This window comes from Hippopotamus amphibius, chromosome 8, assembly GCF_030028045.1.
Source record: "Hippopotamus amphibius kiboko isolate mHipAmp2 chromosome 8, mHipAmp2.hap2, whole genome shotgun sequence".
Taxonomy (NCBI): domain Eukaryota; kingdom Metazoa; phylum Chordata; class Mammalia; order Artiodactyla; family Hippopotamidae; genus Hippopotamus; species Hippopotamus amphibius.
Window position 1 is genome coordinate 143,554,100 of NC_080193.1, and position 22,248 is coordinate 143,576,347.

At 42.0% G+C, this 22,248-nt stretch overlaps 1 protein-coding gene across 6 annotated transcripts in view; it reads left to right on the forward strand.

Moving 5' to 3' along the window:
* The window catches only part of NOSTRIN (nitric oxide synthase trafficking), a 59,410-nt gene that overhangs the window by 23,904 nt on the left and 13,258 nt on the right, over window positions 1-22,248 (forward strand). For 3 of the 6 annotated variants that reach the window (XM_057746989.1, XM_057746990.1, XM_057746993.1), the window contains exons 4-11: window positions 1,812-1,874; window positions 2,076-2,157; window positions 4,789-4,851; window positions 8,231-8,329; window positions 12,856-12,963; window positions 14,292-14,417; window positions 19,623-19,721; window positions 19,819-19,944. In XM_057746989.1, the coding sequence (XP_057602972.1) occupies window positions 1,812-1,874; window positions 2,076-2,157; window positions 4,789-4,851; window positions 8,231-8,329; window positions 12,856-12,963; window positions 14,292-14,417; window positions 19,623-19,721; window positions 19,819-19,944 (766 nt within the window). The remainder of the gene's footprint in view (window positions 1-1,811; window positions 1,875-2,075; window positions 2,158-4,788; window positions 4,852-8,230; window positions 8,330-12,855; window positions 12,964-14,291; window positions 14,418-19,622; window positions 19,722-19,818; window positions 19,945-22,248) is intronic. The other 3 variants (XM_057746992.1, XM_057746991.1, XM_057746994.1) reach the window with 2 other exon arrangements.

Consider the following 22,248-nt stretch of genomic DNA (forward strand, 5'->3'; position numbering starts at 1 on the left):
TGGCTCTACCACATACCAACTGAGTGAATTAGGACAATGTATTCCACCTCTCAGTGTGTATTTAAAATGGAAATAGAATCTATCTCATATAATTTTTTTTATTTTTTAAGAACTGTTATTGATATAAAGTGCATATATTTAAAGTGTGCAATTTGATATTTTTTCTTGTTAGTAATGTATATGTGGCAATCTCAATTCAAATAATTTCTGTGAGTAGTAAATGAAACAATACAAGAAGTGTGTTTAATACCTTGCATGGAGCCAAAGCTCCTTGAGTGTTCATTAGGATTTTAATTCAGATTATCTTCTAAAGGATGAGGGGTGTGTCTTATTATGTGGCAACTCTAGAATCCAGCATAGTGCTTCCAAGGAGTTGGCATGAACAGAATGTTTGGTTAACTAGGGTTAGTACAACAATACTTAATAATAAACATTAACTGAACTTTTATCTGTACCGAAATCTGCATTAGGTACTTGTATAATAACCCAAATTGTTTCTATTCTGAAAGACCAATTAAGTGAGGGTCAGAGAAAGCAAGTGATTCTCTAAGGTCATGCAGGAAACAAAGGGGAGCTTGTGGATTCAGACACAGAACCTCTGAAGCCAGTGCCTTCTCCTTCCTGCTCTACCGCCCAGCTCCTCGCAAGGAGCAAGTGTCAGATTCTCTTCCTGAAAGTGTGTTTGGGTTTCTTAAAAAAAAAAACAAAAACCTCTATCGATATTTAATTTACATACAAAAATAAGCACCCACGTTAAGTATATGGTTTGATTGATTTTTTCATAAGTTGTACACCATGTAGCCATCACCTAAATCAAAATATACCTATTTTCATCACACCAAAAGATTCCTCTTACCAGTTTGTAATCCTTCCCCCAACACAGTCCCAAGGAAACCCTGATCTGCTTTTTTTCAACCTAGATTATTTTGTTTTTTCTGGACTTTCCCATAATTGGAAGCATACAGTAGGTACTCTCTTGTGCCTGGTTTTGTGCCTGGCTTTGGATACCCAGAAAATCTGACATCCTCTGATCTAGTTCTCCCATTCTCTGGCTGCTGGGTGCAGCCTAAGTCATTTGGAGGCAAAAACCTCTGTGTCATCTTGCTCTCAGTAGGGGCACAAGTGTGTCCCCTCTTCCTCCATCAAAGTCTACACTGGCTCTGTCCCTGAGGTTTATTGATACATACAGTTGGCTTACTGTTTGAAGGCCAACTATATGTAGGAGAAAAATAGCATCATATTTTCTAATTCTCCCTTTGTGCTGCGAAGGTCAGGGCAGAGCTACCCTTTTGTTAAATTGAGATAGTACTCACACGACTGTAGAATATCTGAGTGGTTGTCCTAAAGGTCAGCAGGGAACAGGAGCTAGACCCCAACCCCAAGAGCAGCACGCAGGACATGACCAGGGCTCGTGAGTCTCCACCACTTAACGTCTCTGAGCCTCGATTTATCCACCTGTGAAATGAACAGCCTGGAAAGATTGTCTTTAAGGGTCTTTTACCCCTTGCCTGCTCTCTCCATCCTGTTCTAAATGCCTTCTCACCCTTGGCTACTTTATTTCCCTGATTTTCTACAGACATGAAATGGAAAATGCAAATTGGCATGAAAAATGACTAGGGAAGAAAAGCAGTTTATGTAATGACTATAGTGCAAATAAATATGTTGGCAGAATTTAATGCCATGGAGAAATTGAAATAGAATTAGGGATATGCGTGCAGTTTTTGAATGCGATGAATCCGTCGTGATGCTTTATTTCTCAGACTCCTGGGAAAATGACACCCACACTTGTGTTCCCTTGTTTTTGCCTCCAGCTGTCTTGTCAGTGCCTGGGCCTGGGTCTCAGAGGGCATGAAGTCTGCAGCGGACCTGCATCAGTGAGTGCTCACACCCCAGCCTTGCTCCATCCCCAAAGGGAGTCATAAATATTTAAAGTGGGTGTGCTACAAATACACCACTGCAAACTTGCGCTGAGTAGATTTGTCGTAACACACCATTTTATTTCCCCAGAAAATAATTTGGCAAGTCAATATAAATCCTAATACTAGGCTTGTGTGTCTTTTATGTTCTATTTCCAGAAAACTTGGCAAAGCAATTGAATTGGAAGCAATAAAACCAGCTCATCACGTCCTGAGTGCCCATGAAAAGAAAAGAAAATCAGTGAGTCAACATCTTTCTTTTCTCCCCTGTTAAAGCAAGATTTCTGTCTTTGGCTCAAGAAATAAAAGGTGATCTAAAAGTGATACTGAGTTTTAGGAATTTATCATAAAAATAAACACAAACCCAAAGATCTATGTACAAGGATGTTTGTTAAAGCATTGTTTATAGTAGTGAAAACATGGAAACTTCATCATCCAAAAATAAATTACGATGAATTCAAGCAATGAAATACTATGCAGCCACTAAAAGTCTTATTGTAGCAGATGGGGAAGTAGTGCTAAATTAAAAAACAGGATGAGAAAAATCTAACAATATGACCTCAATTTTGTAAAATAAATGTGTGTATATATGCATAGAAAAAAACCTGGAAGCACCTCTCCAGAATGTTAATAAGAATTATCTCTAGATAGTGGAATTAGAGGCTATTTTTATTTCATTTGTTTGAACTTTTTTTGTATTTACATTGTTTTTCAATGAATACATACTCCTTTTGTGAGTAGAATTATAAGCACAATTTTTTATAAGGAAATGCTTCTCTATACTTACCAGCTTGGAATTAGGTAAAAGCAATGCTAGATATAATCCTCAAATAGCCTTAAAATTGAACAAAAATAACTAAGCAGTTCTTTCAGGGCGCCTGGTCCTCTTGTCTGGTGTATTCTCTGGCCTTTCTGTGTACTTTTCCTTCTAGAACAGTTTCATTTGTGCTCATTTTTCTTTTTATTTGCGTGTAATACAGTCAGTAAGGACTTTAAAATATATTTTCAGGCGACATAAAGAAGTATTTAATAAACACTGCTTAGCTCTTATAAGGGTGGGGTCATGGTCATTCTCTATGTCAATGCCAGGCAGAGGTGAGAAGTTCAGAGCAGTGATAGGAGGTCTTTGTGAAGGGTAGGGGCCGTGGCCAAGGGGAGTTTCAAGTGATCACAGCCAGATAAAGCCTGTCTTAAAAGTGGCAAGTCCGTAGGATGAGGGGATTTGTGAAAGCCCTGATGGAAGAGAAATGATACCAAAAAATTTTATTGAAACTTATGAAACTGAGTCAGGAGATGGAATCGATATTTGGTGGACATCCATGTAGTTTTACCAGAACAGATGTTCTCGTTAGGGCTAGGGTGATGGGAGAAGTTTACACTAATTACTAGAAAGTAATATAATCTTCAGCCTTTGCAGCCAACTTAATAACAGCCAAACACGAGTCTATATTTCATTCATTACAAAATATTTTCATACCACATAATAATATGATAATCACTAGCATTTTCTTAGTACTTACCAAATTAGGCATAGTGCTATGATCACAGTGCTTTAGATAATTAATGTCATGGTACCCCCACAATGCCGGTCCAGTTCATAATCTACTTTTTAGCATTTGCCCCTCCCTGTTGAGCCCCTATCACCCTGCCGCATTTTCTCACGAAAGAGAAAATATTCTAATTTTTTAAATTGAACTTGTTCCACATTTCAGCCACATATGTATACGGCATAGTGCATAAAATTATTTTAATTGTATCTGTTGTGCTAAACCATAGATTCCAAATTTAATGAACTGAACAACAAAAAAAGTACAGTATATCTAGATCTCAGAGTGGCTGAGTGATGGTCATCTGTGGGTTTAGAAGAAAGGCCTATGGTTCAGGAAGAAAGGTTCTACCCTAACTGAAGTCTGACGTCCTTGGGAGGTTGCCTAGATCCATTTTCCTCAGCTTTATGACTGTCCCGTTGGCTATTTTAAAGTAGGAGAAAAAGTTAATTGTGATGAAGAATTCAATCTCTTTGACGTTAAAGGAATATTCACTTCAGAGGCAACAAGACAGTTCGTAAAATTCGCACTGCTGGGACTTTCACCAGCTCTCACAGTGTTAACGTTTGGGCCACATGGAATAACGCTGAAGAGGAAGTAAAGGCACCGGAAGTGATACCTAACTATGCAAGAGCCTCCTCCACACAGATTGTACCCGCTTGTGTTCTTTCTAGAGTTTTATATATTAGAAATAATTAACTTACCAAGTGCATTCAGGTTAAATTCTGTGAAGAGATTCTCGACCTGAGGAAAAGAGAGTTGACTACTTTTTCTCAGGAAATGAGTCCTCTGTAGGATTTTTTTTTTAATATCTTCTTTATTTTCCTCTGAGAATATCTTTTTCTGATTTTTTTTTATAAATTTACTATTTATTTATTTATTTTATTGGCTGTGTTGGGTCTTTTTTGCTGCATGTGGGCTTTCTTTTAGTTGCGGTGAGTGGGGGCTACTCGTTGTGGTGCACGGGCTCCTCATTGCGGTGGCTTCTCTTGTTGCGGAGCATGGGCTCTAGGCGTGTGGGCTTCAGTAGTTGCAGCACACAGGCTCAGTAGTTGTGGCTCACGGGCTCTAAAGTGCAGGCTCAATAGTTGTGGCACACGGGCTTAGTTGCTCTGTGGCATGTGGGATCTTCCTGGAGCAGCGATTGAACCCAAGTCGCCTGCATTGGCAGGCGGATTCTTAACCATTGCACGACCTAGGAAGCCCTGTAGGATTTTTAAATTCCTATTAATTGTGATACTAATTGTAGCAGAATTAATAAGCCAGCACTGTGACTCAATAAGAAGACAGCAAAAAATTTTTTTTTCTTTTTTTCCCTTTGGTAGCTTGATAACGAAGTTGAAAAGACAACAAATCTTGTCATTAGCAACTGGAATCAACAAATTAAGGCAAGTATACACAAATATCGTTGGTGCAAACCCAATTTTCAGGATTGAAGCTTTTGGCTTTTGTACAAATATGATCGTGTATTTTAGTGTCAGTATTGCTAAGTACTTGCTGAAAAGAAAAATGCGTCCTCATCTGAGTTATTATATAGATATATCTTTCAAATAAATCAATAGAGGAGCAGGACTCTAAATGTGGCTTTTATTTATAGCTAACACATGGCATTTATTCTATGTCAAGTGCTATATATTCATGTGTTGAATTATCACAAAACCAACCAGTGTGGTATATGACCTTGTGTTGTCCCATTTTATAGATGGTGCGGAAGTGGAGACACAGAGGTTAATAATTGCTTAAGGTTACAAAGCTGGTTAATGGTTGAACCAAGAATTATTCCAAGTCTCTGGGCTCCAGGGTCAGTGCCCTTAACCATTACCTACGCTGACTGCCTCTCTGTGTAATTTGAAACTTAGGGCACTATATGAATACTGAGTTTTGGTTGTATCTTTTATAGAAGGGCATTTGCGATCTCTACCCCACCATCAAGAGGAGCATGGTGGGGGGGTGGGGGAGTGGGGAAGATGTGTAGAGGGGAACGCCTGCATTTTTCCCACAAGTTTGTACTGCCCACTCCTTGTGCACCATGCTGTACTAAGACATGGCTCTTGTTTCCATGTAATTTAAAATTTAGTTGTCTAGATAACATGTGTGCAGGAAATAATGAATGACTTCTAAGGAGAGGAATTATGATCATGTGTGAGATTTTAGAACATATCATTCATTATAGGGTCTGAAGCAGAGAGAATCACAGATGGTGCCCATATATATGTATAGAAGATGATTCTAGAACAACCAGCTTATGAGGAATTCATTTTGAGTAAGAAGGACTAGAAGCCAGCAGAGGGGGAACCTGCTCAGAAAACCCAACGATCCCCTTTGAGAATACTTGTGCTCTCAAAGTTGAAATTCTCCTTTTTCATCTCCAAAGCGTTGGTGCCCAAAGAGAACTTTTTTTCCCAAGTAGAAAGCCATGAATGCTAAATAAGCGAGACACCCTCAGAAACAGGCAGCCCATCTCAGCCCTCAGTGTTGCCCCTAAGCTCCTGCTGGAAACAAGGACTCCATAAGACAAGGACATTAATCAGAAATGTTTGTGATAAATGAATTTCTACGCCCTCAAGAGCTGTCCTGGTAAAGGGATGCCACAAGAATCACTTTTAGAGTAAATATTTAAAGGTCCCATAAACAGAGTCCAGTTGTTTGTTTCCACTTTTGCTCTTGACTTGATGAGTTTCCTAAACAGAATTTGTTTTTAAAAATACATTCTGTAAAAAAAAAAAAAAAATAATACATTCTGTAAATATTCAGCTTCCACAGGAAATGCAATACAATGGAGCAAAAGAGAAACCATGCTCAGTAGCTGCCACTGCTTTCAGGAGCAAAAAGCATCTTTTCTTATTTCCCACTTTCCACCAAGTAATTTTTCTAAATAAAATGATTTTATTTTTTATGAGGATTGACAGAGAAATTAGAGAACATAAAGTGCTTTCGCTATAATAATTTTCTCTCCAGTTACAATTCAAGGGATTCAGCATGTCAGTAATGAGGCATAGTCTGTTTTGGAAACTCAAATGAACAGCCTTAAAGAACCAGATGCTTTTGCCTCCTGCTCTTGTTTATCAGCAGGCATGTGACGGACGGAAGGTAGAAGGGAGGGTCTCTGAGCTTCTTGTTCCTTGAATTCCCTTTTGTAGAGGTTCCATATGTTTAGAGATATTCAGAAGGCTTTGCCTCTGACTTCCTAGGGAAAGAGAGACCTGGACTTTTCCTTTCATTATCTGGTTTTACAGTCCTTGCAACTTGAGGTGAAAAACCATACCATCTTTGGATCAACCCAGTTCCCAAATAGGCTGAATCTAACTCAAACCACATTCTGTTGATTTTATCTCTGGAACATCCTGTTCTGCCAAGTTGGGACTATATAGGGAGTGATCGCCTAAATGATAACCCGTGCCAAGGTTGGAGGCATCAACGGAATAGGGGCACTTTGAATACTTCTTTCTTCCCAACGCCTCTCTCCGCCTGCTGTTTTGCAGAAAGACCTACTTTCAGCTTCAGTTTCAAAGCAGTCAGCAGCAAAATAACCACTCCACACTTTATTAAGAAATAAGGAAATGTATTGTATTAGTAGTAAGTTACAGTATAAGGACAAGTAACATATATATATATATATAGAGAGAGAGAGAGAGAGAAATAAATGTACACACACCACCAATTTGGGAGAACCAGCAACATCACCAAACTGGGAAAACAAGCAACACCACCAGTCTGGGAGAATTTGCAGCACCAAGTTGGGAGAACAAGCAACATATAAAGAGATAGATAAAAGCACATACATCACCAATTGAGGAAACACCTACATCCAGATCCAAACAATGCTGGGAAGTCCCTGGAACAGCAATCTGGATTCTCAGTTGGGAAGGTCGCGGGCGGTGCGTCCACCCCACGGGTCAGACTTCAGAGTGCCACTCAGAGGGGTCCTGCTTTTAATGCCAAGTCGCAAGCTGATAATCACTGGCTTACGTGCAAATATGCAGCTCTGGCTGTCATCATAAGTGCTTTGATACTTCAGTTGTAAGTTTCAGAATGTTCTCTGATCCCTGGGAGCTGGCCAGATTCTCAAGGTGCAGGAAGCTTCGTGACTTCCTTCTTTATCTATTAGTTCTCAAGACCTACTTGCGCCGTTTCTGCTGACCTGCGCATAGTCCAGCAGTTCGGTATGTAGCTTCTTTCAGGGCCTTTGTTTAGTCAAAGGCCTATTGTTGCCTCTGAAGCCTGAACAAGACTACTTTTATTAACTTCCCCAGCACCTGCCCACCACAAATGCAGGGCATTTCACAAGATACCAGGCAGATGCCCAGCTCTCACGCCAGGCATCAGGGAGCAGAATTTTTCTTTTGCTCTAAGTTTTAAGGGAGCATCTTAAAATGACCTCAGTTGTGGCCAAACTGATTTAAAGAATGATGCCAGCGGTCTTCCATCTTTGTTTTGATTTTTTTTTGGGGGGGTGAGGTGGGGGTAAAGTTATTCCCTTCCACTATGCTAGCTAGAACAATGTTTTGGAGACTTGCAAGCTTTCGGTGATTTAACAAAATGTATAACCCTCTTGAATGAACTCAATAGAATGAGAAAATGGTTCTCAGGGTAACATGTTAGCCACTGTGATATTTTAGGCAGATTTTGAGGTGAGGGCAGAAATGAAGAACTAAAAATACACAATTGCTAAAGCTAGCACGTGAACATGGCTTGTTCCAGAAAAGTTTTTCCTCTTAATATTAGTTTCTGATCCTTCTTTGCTTTTTTGTATGTGTTTGACTCTAGGCCAAGAAGAAATTGATGGTTAGTACCAAGAAGCATGAAGCACTTTTCCATCTTGTAGAAAGCTCCAAGCAAATCACGACCGAGAAAGAGAAGCAGAAGGTAACCTCTCAGGGCTGGCTGAGTGCATGTGGCTTAGAGACGGCTGGACTTCCTGCCCTTAGCTGTGAGCACGGGAGAACTGGTTGATTCCCCTTCTGTGCGGGGTCTCTGCTGAGCTGTAGTGTGGCAGAGTATGAGATAGGACCCTAAGTTATTCCTGATCCCCATGTATTTTTTTTTTTTTTTTTTTATTGGCTGCGTTGGGTCTTTTTTGCTGTGCGCGGGCTTTCTTTTTTTTTTTTTTTTCTTTTTTTAGTTGCAGTGAGTTGGGGGCTGCTCTTCATTGCGGTGCACAGGCTCCTCATTGCTGTGGCTTCTCTTGTTGCGGAGCACGGGCTCTAGGCACGTGGGCCTCAGTAGTTGCAGCACATGGGCTCAATAGTTGTGGCTCACGGGCTCTAAAGCGCAGGCTCAGTAGTTGTGGCGCACGGGGTTAGTTGCTCCACGGCACGTGGGATCTTCCTGGAGCAGGGATCGAACCCGTGTCCCCTGCATTGGCAGGCGGATTCTCAACCACTGCTCCACCTAGGAAGCCCCCATGTATTTTTATAAGAAAAGGTATTATCAACAGATGACAAATTAAATCAATGGTGTCCAGTGTTTCTGATAAGGAGTCCTATTAAACATCTCTTAGCTCACACTCCAAATAAGTGAAAAATATATACACATAACAATACATTATATAATGTATTTTACCTATGTTGTATATTATATTTAATACTTTTTATATTAAACTAATGTTATGAACATTATAAAACACAGAAAGTAGAAATATTTGAAGGATGTGGTAAAAATGAAATAATATTCTCAGTGATTAGCTAATCATGATGTCTTCATATAGTCATTAAGTGATGTCTATAGACAAAATACACACCTGGGGCCAGGTTCAGCCTTAACCATAGTAAATATAAATTCTTATTTCTAATACATCCTCTTTTTTAAAAATTAATTGATTGATTGATTGATTGGCTGCACTGGGTCTTCATTGCTGTGCACGGGCTTTCTCTAGTTGCAGTGAGCGGGGGCTACTCTTCATTGCAGTGTGCAGGCTCCTCATTGCAGTGGCTTCTCTTGTTGCAGAGCACAGGCTCTAGGCGCGTGGGCTTCAAGAGTTGCGGCACATGGACTCAATAGTTGTGGCTCACAGGCCCTAGAGTGCAGGCTCAGTAGCTGTGGTGCACGGGCATAGTTGCCCCACGGCATGTGGGATCTTCCCAGTCCAGGGCTTGAGCCCGTGTCCCCTGCGTTTGGCAGACGGATTCCCAACCACTGTGCCACCAGGGAAGTCCTAATACATCCTCCTGATAATGTGAGTTTTTTGGTCAGCTTCTCATCCGCTCTCGCTAGATAATGCCAGTTTTTACCGTTTCCCGTGGGTAACGGGGCACGCGTCCTCGGAAGCAGGAGAAAGCATCCGTTCTGACGTTCCCCGTGCCTTTCTTGTGCGCGCCTTGTTAGTGTTAACACCACTCTACAGCCTGTTGGCAGAAATCTTTTTAAGGCACATGTTCATTTTGCGTGTGGTAACCTAATTCAAGCTAGGTCGTAAATCTGTACATCTGCGTGACCCAGTCTCCGCTGCTGGGCACGCGTCGCAGGATGCTGAGAGTGAAGACGTGTGAGGACCCACGCCAGCTTCTCATGTTGCAAAATTCCCACTCTCCCTCCAGAACCCTTCAGAATGCTCACCTGTCCACGGGTGGGCACCAGTGTCGATTCATATATTGAATAGGAGTAAGCTTGAACACTCTCTTTAGGCAAAATGGACACAAATAATACTGGAGTACTAGGCTGTCTTGCTCCCGCGCATGGTGTGTGCCGCAGACTGGGAACCTTTGAAATAGTCACCTTCCCCCAAAGGGGGAGTCCCACTAAGGAAATGCAGGCAGCTCCACTGCAGCCCAAAACATTCTTAGAAGAAAAAGAGAACTGTCATTGCCAAGTAACTCCATTATTTCATCTGAGGGAACTGTTAGTTGAATAGCTTAAATTCATTTTTCGCAAGATTTTACAAGGTTCTTGTGTCAGTCTTCACACATAACAAGTATTGAATAACGAGACAGCTGCTGAGGCGGAGGCAAAACCAAAGTGTGTTAGAAACCTAAGCTCCGGGACCTTATTGTAGGCATTTGGAGCCCTCATTAGAAGCTATTCTTTATCGATGTCAAGGAATAACAAAGGAAAATGCACCGGCAGCTACCTGGTGAATTTCTGCTTCCTTCCCGCATTAGCAGTTTCTCTCGCAGGAGGAAATTCACCATCCTCCCCTGCCCTCCTCCAGCTGGTCCTGTTAACCATAGCCCTTGGCAGTCATTACCTCACAGACCCCTACCATCTTCATCACTTTATCTGGTAGCTTTCTCTTTTTTTTAGTCCTAAAGCTGAACACCTAAGGCAGAGTCCATTTTTACGTCTCATATAGACATGCCCTGGATCTCCCGCCTGAGCCAGGCTGGCTCGGTGCTGCTCAGCAATCCTTCCCGTTTTCCTGCTCGGCAATCCTTGTTCTCACCAGAAGCTGATCTACATCTCCATTCTTCTCCCTCCTCCATCCTCACCACTCACTCTCAGCAGACCGTGTTGCCTCGAACGTCACAGAGTAAATAGAAGTCAGTACAGCACCTGTCTACTGAAGTCCTATGTGCAGTGGGACAGGCCAATTCTTGCTCCTGTGCTCTGATTCCCATCCCAGCCTCCTCTCAGAGACCCTTCCCTTGATCATTCCCTTCTCTCCTGTATCTCGGATATACCCCTCTCTAAGAGTTGCTTCCCATCAGCCTTTTCAACTTACCTCTATCTTGGGAGAGTAGGAAGAGTCAGGGAGACACCCTCCGTGACCCTATTCCTGTTCCTCTCCAGATGTCATCATCTCTTTCTTTTTACAATAAGATTTATTGAAAGGGTTATCTGTGCTCTGTCTCCACTTCCTCATCTCCTGTTCACTCCTCAAACCACCAACCAAGCTTTCCCCACCGTTTTGCTCGGAATGTTCTTGCCATTGAAAACAACGTGGCCTTTGTTGCCAAAGCCAATGGGTGCTTTCCAGTTCTGACTTTATTTAACTTCTTGGAAGCTTTCAGCATCGTTGACTTTTCCCTTCTAGAAACACTCTCTTCTTTTAACTGCAACAACTTCTTACTCTTTTGGTTTTCCTTTTTGTCAGTTTTTTCTTAAGCTCGTTTAGGGACTTCCTTTGTTCTGCCTGCACTTTCTGTATTGCTGTGCCTGATGATTTCTCTCCTGGGCCTCATTCTGTTTCATTCGGCATCGTATCATCTCCAGTGTCCAGCACAGTACTCTCAATATCAAGTGCTCAATACATAACCGGTACTCAACAAATGTACTCTCAAGGCTTCAGCTACCGTGTCTCTGCCAACAATACCAGAATTTATATCTCCGGCCCAAACCAGTCTCTAAGCTGCTCTCTGGCACCTCAAACTTGATATCCAAAGTTAGAATCATCACTTTCCCCTACCAAAAATATTTTTTATTCCTCTGTTTTTTATATCTTTGAATATCACCATCCACCACATCCTCCCAGTTCTAAGTCCTAAACCAAACACTTCCAGAATTTACTTACTTCTACTCCCCTCCACGGCGACTGCTCTCTCCCAGGCCACTGTCATCTCTGTTTGGGTTACTCCGACTGACAAACTGGTGTCTTGGCTTTCAGTGTTGCCCCGCCTTATCTATTACCGATACACAAGCCAAGCTGACTTTTCTGGAACTCGAATCTGAGCATATTATTCTGCTTTAAAAAGCCTTTGAAGGCTTCCAGGTGACCTCAGAAGAGAGCACAAACTCCTTTATGTGGCCCTCAAGACCCTCCCTGACTTGGTCTTTGCTTAACGCCTCAGCATTTTCACTTGCTACGATTTCTCTCAAACTGTGTGCTCCAACCTCGCCAAATTTTTTTTGGTATCACGTCCTGCTATTTTGCCTCACCAACTCCTACTTGCATTTCAGGTTTATTCGCACAGGGATCGTTTCTGTGAGCACCCACTCTGTGACAGCCGAATACTTCTATCATCCTGGGATCTATCACACAGGATAGCAAGGACCTGTGTGGGTCCCTGACTAAAGAGGGAGCTTATCTAGCTCCCTTATCGGTTCCCAGTGTCTAGTACATGACACAGTGTGGCAGTCAAGAAATGTTTGATGAATGAATGAATCGATGATCGTTCCAAGAGAAAGGGAAGAGGAAAGAAAAAGTATTTAATCTTTGACAAATTTTAGAAAAGTTTCTGAGAAATTCCTTAAATAAGAATATAAGTCTCCATTCTTCTGTATCTGTTTGGGGTTATTTGCTGTAAATTTGCTGAACAGAAACTTCTAGTCAATAGCTATGTAATGTAGGCTGATGAACGTGAGTGGTCATCTCCAAAGTGACTCTGTTCTCATTGCTGGGGGCTTGGACACAGTAAAAATCAAAGGACAATGACTTAGCCAAGTATAGCCATGGTACACATTCAGCCCTTTCTCTGTATCATTATCAGGTGAAAATTCACAAGCTCATGTTTCTATAGATAAATGGCTCATTACATTTGATATACAAAACCAACCGTATCCTGGATAGATCATACATCAGAGCTGATGGACAGTTGAATGGCTGGCGTGTCAACTGGAATAAGAAAGTGAGTGGTGTTAGTACTCAGCAGTTTGGATGAAGGTTCTTCATTACTGAAAAGTTAGTCAAAATGTCCTTAAACATAAAGAGGGGCATTCTTGAAAACCTTTATCTCTGTCCTTGAAACTCCTAAACTGCTTAATGCAGAGGGATCCTTGGTTCTCCTTGAGCTGTGGTTTGAGGACCACTTGCATCAGAATCATCTGAGGAGGTAGTGAAAATTCAGATTTCCTGATCCCAGGACAGAACTCGAGAATCAGTATTGCTACTTGTGGGACCCTGAAAACCTGCCATTTTCCAAGAATCTCTGGTCGTTCCAAGGCATGTTGAAGTCTGAGACTCATTCACGTGACACAACTTCTTTCTTTCTCAAAGACGTGAAATTATGTGTCTGAGCATTTTGAGAAATCCGTTCAAACTACCCTGGTCCGGAGAGTTTTGTTTTACTTTGATTTTCACAATCAGAATGGCCAATTTTGGTGATTGGCCTGAGGGGGCTTTTTGTGAAGGAGCAGATCCCTGGGGGTCAGGATGACAGGAAAGTGTTTGTCACGCTGTCCGTAACCTGCAGTGAACAATGGCATGCATCTCAGGCTCTTCACTAGCAATAGTAACACTCGCTAGACTTCGAGTGCTACAGGAGATGTTGAGCAGTGAGCCCTGTTCACCTGCATTACCTGCTTGACTCCTCAAAGCAACACAGTGAAGTGGGAGTGTCGCTGTCCCCGTCACAGAGATGAGAAAACGGTGGCTTGTGAAGGCTGAGTAACTCACCTGCCGTCAGATCCAGGACTCTGATCCTGAAGTCTGATTCCAGAGTTATACTGCAGAGTTTATATAGTGAAAGTGAAGTGAGAGGATGGTCGCCAGGCCTGATGCTAGTTCTAGAAACAATCTGATTGCACAAACCTCCTTACCTGTCCCCATAAGAAATGCAGAGGCTGAAAGGATTTACCAAATAAGAGTACAGGAATCATTAGTAGATTATGGTTTCGAGTTGGAGGTTCCTGATCTGTGCTTGCTTCTCCTCCCCTGTCATTTGAAGACAGATCCTTCATCGGATGAAAATGGGCATATCATGTCACAGTTAAGGACCTTAATTTCCTCATTGGAAAAATTGAAGGAATCCTATTGAAAAGCCCTTAGGTTTCCTTTCAGTTCTGACATCCCTGTTTCTGAGAAAGATCTTTGATTTTATCATCTACAGTTACTGTTTATGACTTTAGCTGGGAGATGAGAAACTCATCATTGGGACGCATATAATTCTTTCTCCGGAATTGCAAAGGGCTTTCGTAAATGTGTTCATGAACACGTGACACTGATGTTTTACTTTAGCTCCTCAATAAACTGAAAAAGTCAACTGAGAAGTTGTCAAAAGAAGATGAAAATTACTACCAGAAAAACATAGCCAGCTGTTCTACCAGACTGAAATGGGAGAACACACTGGAAAATTTCTTCCAGGTAAGTTATGCACCCATGTGTTTTGTTTTGTTTTTTCCCAAGGAGCTTTGTGTGGGAGAGAAACCAGGGCCCCCATTCCATCTTCCAGGCACCCTTCAAGGGCTATAAGAAGAACACGTAACCTCGGCACCTCCATCCGTCTCATCTTTCTATCTGCAGCACAGCAGTGGGGATAATTATGGTTCTTACTGGTATCGCTGCCAGGATTCCTGGTGTAGCAGACATCTAGCTGGTCTTCAAAGTGTGTTAGGTATCGCTGTTACTAACTACCCTTATCAGAGGCTCTTACTAGGTCTCTCCTTCCTTTCTCTCAGTGTCCTTTTCTCCTGTTGGGGTCCTCTTCCACCTGCTCTTCCCACCCCACCCCCCTAACAGCAGTCCAAACTTTTATATTGAAACATCATGGAAATTATCTTCTTTGCTTATAAAGTCTTCCTGATGGTGACAAGATGCATATTTATTTACATTTCAAAAGACCTCCATTCAACTCAGCTTCAAAAATATTGCAGACCCTGGGTTTTTTTTAAATTAGAATCTGAGTCATGTGGAGAATCTAATAGAAGTCAGAATCTCCATAAGGAAAAGAAAGGTTTCCTTTCATCCTCTTTGTTTCCTGCTTTATTGCTACCACCACGCTGGAGTCCACTGGACTTTCTCTCCCCTGTTCTTTGAGTTCACACAAGTCCTCTTTCCCCGTTAGAGTTCTAAGGTTAAGTTCTAGGCTTATTGTCTTGCTTAGAGGTGCCCTCTGCCCCGCGAAAGCCAAACCAAGCCCCACTAGAGCCACTTGAGATGCTCCTGTCGGATCATCCTTGCCTCGCCCTAACCAATAAGGATTCCCCTGCTTAGTATTCCCTTGGCTTGTACGCACTCAGGCCATGCCAACAAGTCATCGACTCACGTATTACACTCTGTGTTCTCTAGTCTCTCTTGTTTACAAACAACTGGAGTAAAATGCGATATTCATGAAGACACATAACAAAAGTGGGCGGAACCCAATGAAAAGGGAATTTTATTAGACGTGTGAGAGGTGGAAATGAGTCAACCAGGATTGCTGCATTTCGTTTTTTCCTCCATTCTCCCACCATTCTTCTGTAAAAGTGGAACATGAGAACGTATTTTAACATCCTATGATGTGTTCTCTTACCCCTTCTTACTCTCCAGATTCACAAATTCTTTCAGAGACCATTCACTGAGCTATGCTCAAGGCAGTTTACTAGATACTGTGAGAAATATTATTAAGTCCCAAGTGTGAGTATTAAGTAATGAAACTAATTTCACAAACCACATGTCAAAATTAGCCTTATTACTTCATAATTATTCTATGTTTAAGCCACATTTCCTACCTTCCAAGAAGAAACAATCCAGTTGGTAGAAATAAGCTATCATATAATTTGAAAAATAACAGCCACTCAAGAATTCCCTGGTGGTCCAGTGGGGAGGACTCGGCGCTTTTACTGCCGTGGGCTCGAGTTCAGTCCCTGGTCAGGGAACTAAGATCCTGCAAGCTGCACCGTGTGGCCAAAAACAAATAAATAAATTAATAAAATAAAATAAAACAAAATAATAATAATAGCCACTCTATCAAAAATGACCACAAATGAAATGTTTGGTATTGGTAGTATTTACTTAGGGAATTATTTTAGAAAGCCATTTGCAATAAGTGCAAAGAACCTTAAAAACGTTCACATTCTCCACCAGCGGTCCTCATCTGAACCACAGAACACAGAAAATAACGTGCGTGACTGTTTTCTCAGTTCCCCAAGGATGGCAGTGACTAATACCACTCTAGATGCGGAGGAGAGATGGTAACTCCTCGTAGATAACGGACGCCTTAGGACATCACGGTTTAGTTCTGAGAGCCTCGGTTGAAAAACTTAATTTCCTTTCCAGAAATCCATCTTGAGGAAAAACAAAACACAGATTTCTGATCAAAATACACAAAAAATAAAAAGGAAGAAGCAATACAAAGAGCCAACGTTAAGGCGACGACTAAATAAACCAATACACGCCACACAAGGGACTATTCATTAGGATGGTGCTTGGGAGACTAATGGCATTGGGAACTGCTCATGTATAACGTTAAGCGAAAAAACAGGTACCAATTTTAATCATTTGTTCACTAACTAAAAAGATAAAATCACACATACGCACATACCCCGACAGACTAAAATACATCAAAATGTTAACCGCGGTCATCTCCGGTGGAAGAAACAGAGACGATTTTAAAACGTATTTTCTTGTAGCCCTTTATGAGCCCAGGACAATGTCTAGGGTGCTTGTTAAAATTCAGATTCCGGAGTGCCTCCCTAGACAGGGTGCGTCAGAACTCCTGAATGATTGCAGGAAGGGGTTGAGGTGATTGCTGGGCATACTAAAGTTTGAGAGTTCCTGCTCTAGAACAAGCAAGATACTTCTTTGATCAGGTTTGTGAAAACAATTTAGATGGAAATGAAGTCCCTCCAAGCTCCCCGGGGAAGTACAAAGTGGAAGGTCAGGACAGCAGGAAGTGAAAGGGTGAACGAACAGTGTGAAATATCGTGAAGCCGGGGCCCCAGACGGCCTCTCCATCTGCCCTTCCTTGATAACTGCTTGATCCCACTTTCCTCCCACGTGCTGTTGTGAGAACACAGGAGGGCAATTTGAGGTCCTCCAGAGTATCCTGCTTCTCTACGACCTATTTTATACAAAAAGAACACGGTAATACAAGGCAATAATTCATTCAATGAGATATGGATTTCCCCTTCACACAGTGGAATTTATCTCAGCCTCTTTTCACGAGCAAACATAGATCATCTCAATGATTTCCCTGAAATGTAATTAAAATCTGTTAAATATTACCATTGCCACCAAGGGACACTGGTTATTTTAGTCTCAGATTGATGCTAGTGGCTCAGCACTTGTCACAGTAAAGAAACAAACAGCTGCTGGCAGGGATGCAGTGTGTTCCCCAGACCTGGCTTTTGTTTTCCGTCCTGTCCTTTGCTCACGGTGCTAAACTAGAACAGCTGCTTTCCAGATCTTTTTCCGTGATGTAAAAACTCTTTCTTTTCGAAGACTGTACCACTTGCGGACCAAGACACTGGGCAGAATTTATTTTACATATTTATTAGAGGAGGTATTTGGTTTATGCCCTTTAAAGAAGCATTACATTTACTAGGCTGATCTTCTGTGTCTTTAATCCTGTATGTGGGAGGCAGAGGGCACATTCGAATGGAGGGTACTTGAGATTCTGGAGAAGGACTCAGGAGACCAACAACAGAAACAAAAGTATTTCATTCCCATTGACTTGCAAAAATTTTGCGGCGTCTGACTAGAGTAAAAAAGGTGACCATGGGGGCACAGAGCTCTAGGCCTCCCGATTCAAGTGTCAGGACACTTGGCACAGAATTGACATTTGCATGTCGTTGACATAGATGTTCACAGTTCCTGCCAGCCTTTTACCGCTTGCATTTAATAGCGACGTTAAAATGACTATATCGTAGTAAACAAAGTGTGGTATGTACAGACAGTGGAACATTATCCAGCCTTAAAAAGGAAGAAAAATCTGACACAGGCTACAACGTGGTTGAGTACTGAAGACTTTATGCTACGTGAAATAAGCCAGACATGAAAGGACAAATATTGTATGAGTCCTCTTATGTGAGATACCTAGGGTAGTCAAATTCATGGAGGACAGGAAGTAGCATGGTGGCCGCCGGGGAGCTGGGGGCAGAGAGCATGGGAGTCAGTGTCTGCTGGGGACAGAGTTTCAGTTTTGCAAGATGAGAACCGTTCTGGAGATGGATGATGGGGATGGTTGCACAGCGATGTGAATGGACTTAATGCCACTACACGGTACACTTAAAAATGGTGAAAATGGTACATTTTATGTAATTATTACACACATCTTTTAAAAAAAATGTAGTGATTATATACCATAGATTACATAAGAGCAGGATGAGAACGCAGCCTACACACAGGGATGTAAAGGGACACCATGCCGGGCAGGCCAGTGGCCCCGCAGCTGTGCTGAGAGGCAGGATGGAGGAAGCCAGGGGCCTGTGTGACGTCGCTCTGCCCCCCCCTCTGCCAGAGGCCCTGAGACGCAGTCCACCCCTCTTCCTTCCACGAGAATGCCACCCACCCGTCCGCCCAAGACGGCTTTCTTCCTCACCAAGGACTACTGCTGAGTGCTCTTAACTGTGTGGGAAGGGGCGGGCTGGGATGGCGGGTCTGAGAGGAACCAACCTCGCCTCTGGATAGAGGAGGGAAGCCCGGGCCTTGTCCTTACAGAAACGGGGTGCAGCCTGTTGTCTTGGACACCTGCCAGGTCTGTCAAAGCCCACAGGCGTCTGGGCACGTACCCAGCCGCCTCCCATGGCCCCCACACGGCCTAGGAACCCTGCCTGCGTTCCCACGCGACCCAGCCTTCTCGGGCAACGCCTACTTCCAAGCATCTCTTGTTTCCTCAAGACAGCCAGTCTGCAGCTGGGCTGGCAGTGAGTGGCGGGAGTCAGATAACTAACTCTTTCTAAAGTGTTGATGGCTGAGAAGGCAAATGTGATCTCCCTCACTTTATTTATTCTTCCCAGCTAAAAACTGTAAAACTCTAAAGGTGGAATTTTTGTCATCCCCCACCAAACGGGGAGGATGTGTTCCCACCTTCAAAGAATGGTCTCTGACCCCCCCAGGCCTAGTTTTAGGCCAGGATGATGAAACGATCAGACTTTAAGGTTCTGCTCTCATCAGATAATTTCCTTCAGCAGAGAACTTGCCTCTCACCACCGTTGTCCCTGCAGAGACCGGCAGAATGCCTTCCGTGTGCTGCAAACAATTCTAGAAATATTTAGTGTCTGACTGCATTTCCGAGATGCAGACATGGACTTTACTGGGCTTCAGTCTTTTTTTGGAACCCACAGATGGTTTTCCCCCCCTTCTATGTGAATGTCAGGTAACCTGTGACATCCACCTATGTGCCTTTTGGCCCAGAAAAGCCTGGGGAAAGTGTGAGAGTTAAATCAGTTCTAATGGATGATAAATAAGACAGACACCAAATCACCTTCCTGTCCTGGGAAACTGCGCCCTCCACAGCTTGGAGATAACATAATCTAGAGGCACAAACAGGACGGCTCACTTGGAGTTTCTTTGTTGTGTTAGTGCTTAGTGGGTGACTTCAGTTTTGTATCCACGGGCTGATCTAATCTCATTTTTCATCCTTTTCAGAGCATCCTGGAGCTGGAGAAGGAAAGAATTCAACTCTTATGCAATAACTTAAACCAGTACTCCCAACATATTTCTGTTTTTGGCCAAACCCTGACCACAGTGAGTAGTAAAGAATTCTCCATCTCAGGTATGCATGGTAAGAACTGGCAGGAAATGTGTCTTCTGCAACCTTGTTCTGCTTTCCTTGGTGTTGCAGTGCCACACGCAGATTCACTGTGCCGTCAGCAAGATAGATGTTGAAAATGATATCCAGGCTCTCATGGAAGAAACCGCGGTTTCATCTACAGAAAATAAATCTGAGTTCCTGTTAACTGATTACTTTGTAAGTATGGGATGGAAGGACGTTTCATTCGTGGGGAATCTTACTCAAATACCGAGGGATTCGTCTTGAAAAAAATTGCGAGCAACTGTAAAGGAAGCATATTGTTTTGTAAACGAAAATATTGACTTTTTCATAGTCCATAACTTTAAAAGCTGTGTGGTTTACAAACTGGGCGATGAAAACATGTCTTGGGTATTCCCTGCAAGGGAAGAACTTCAAACAGGGTTTTAGCCCGAATCTTATTTTTTGAAGCAAATATTTTATTTCATTTATTTTTTTAAGTTTTAAAAAAATTTTATTTTATATTGGAGCATAGTTGATTAACAAGGTTGTGTTAGTTTCAGGCATAGAGCAAACTGATTCAGTTATACATATACATGTATCTATTCCTTTTCAAATTCTTTTCCCATTTAGGTTATTACACAGTATTGAGCAGAGTTCCCTGTGCCATTTGTAGGTCCTTGTTGGTTATTTATTTTAGATATAGCAGTGTGTACATGTCAATTCCAAACTCCCAATCTGTCCCTCCCCTCCAGACTGAATCTTCACACTCTATAAATAATCACTGTGTATCTTGGTTGTCTATTGCTGTATAACAACTCACCCCCAAACTTAACAGCTTGAAACAAACATTTATTAGCTCAGAGTTTCTGTGGGTCAGGAATCCAGGCATAGCTTAGCTGGGTGCTTGAGTTCTTCACAGGGCTGTAATCAAGGTGTCAGCCAGGACCACAGACATCTCAGTGCTCTACTGGGATCCGACCTGCTTCTAAGCTCACTCAGATGGCTGATGACAAGCCTCTGCTCCTCGCCGACTATTGGCTGGCGATATCAGTTCCTTGCCGTGTGGGTCTCTCCAACTATGGACAGCTCACAGCATGTCAGCCTGCTTCCCCCAGAACTAGCAATCCGAGAGAGCCAGAGCCAGAGTGTCCAAGATGGAAGCGTGGTCTTTCATAAGCTAACCTCAGTACTGACATCTCATCACATTCTGCTTGTTAGAAGCAAGTGAGTAAACAGTCCGCACTCAAGGCGAAGGGATTACCCAGAGGCGAATCTTAGGAGGTGCGAATGATTATCAACATTCTTCCTGATCCTTGCCTTTGAAAGACTTTAACCTAATTAGAGGATTCTATTTTTTTCTTTCTTCTTCTGGTTTTACTGAGACATAATTAACATACAACACTGTATAAGTTTAAGGTGTACAGCATAATGATTTGACTTACATACATCATGAAATGATTACACAAGTTTAGTGAACATCCATCATCCTATAGAGAGAGAACGTTAAAAAAAATAGAAAAAAATGGTTTTCCTTGCGATGAGAACTCTTAGGATTTACTCTCCTAACACCTTTCACGTGTATGTGTATATATATATATATATATATATATATATATATATATATATGTTTCTGTTTTGTAAATAAGCTCATTTGTGTCACTTTTTAGATTCCACATATAAGGGATATCATATGGTATTTGTCTTTCTCTTTCTGATGTAGTTCACTTAGTATGATCATCTCTAGTTGTATCCATGTTGCTGCAAATGGCATTATTCCATTCTTTTTTGTGGCTGAGTGGTATTCCATTGTATATATGTACCACATCTTCTTTATCCATTGGTCTGATGATGGACATTTAGGTTGTTTCCGTGTCTTGGCGGTTGTGAATAGTGCTGCTATGAGCATAGGGGTGCATATATCTTTTTGAGTCATAATTTTGTCTGGATATATGCCCAGGAGTGGGATTGCTAGATTCCCTACTGTTTTCCATAGTGGCTGCAGCAACTTACATTTCCATCAACAGTGTAGGAGGGTTCCCTTTTCTCCATACCCTCTCCAGTATTTGTTTTTTGTAGACTTTTTAATGATGGCCATTCTGATTGGTGTGAGGTGATAGTAGTTTTGATGTGCATTTCCCTAATAATTATTGATGTTGAGCATCTTTCCATGTGCCCATTGGCCATCTGTATATCTTCTTTGGAGAAATGTCTCTTTAGGTCTTCTGCCCATTTTTGGATTGGGTTGTTTGTTTTCTTATTGTTGAGTTGTATGAGCTGTTCATATATTTTGGAAATTAAGCCCCTGTTCACATCGTTTGCAAATATTTTCTCCCACTTGTAGGCTGTTTCTTCGTTTGGTTTTGATTTCCTTTGCTGTGTGAAAGCTTGTAAATTTGACTAGGTCCCATTTGTTTATTTTTGTTTTTATTTCCATTGCCTTGGGAGACTGACCTAAGAAAACATTGCTACAATTTATGTCAAAGAATGTTTTGCCTATACTCTCTTCTAGAAATTTTATGG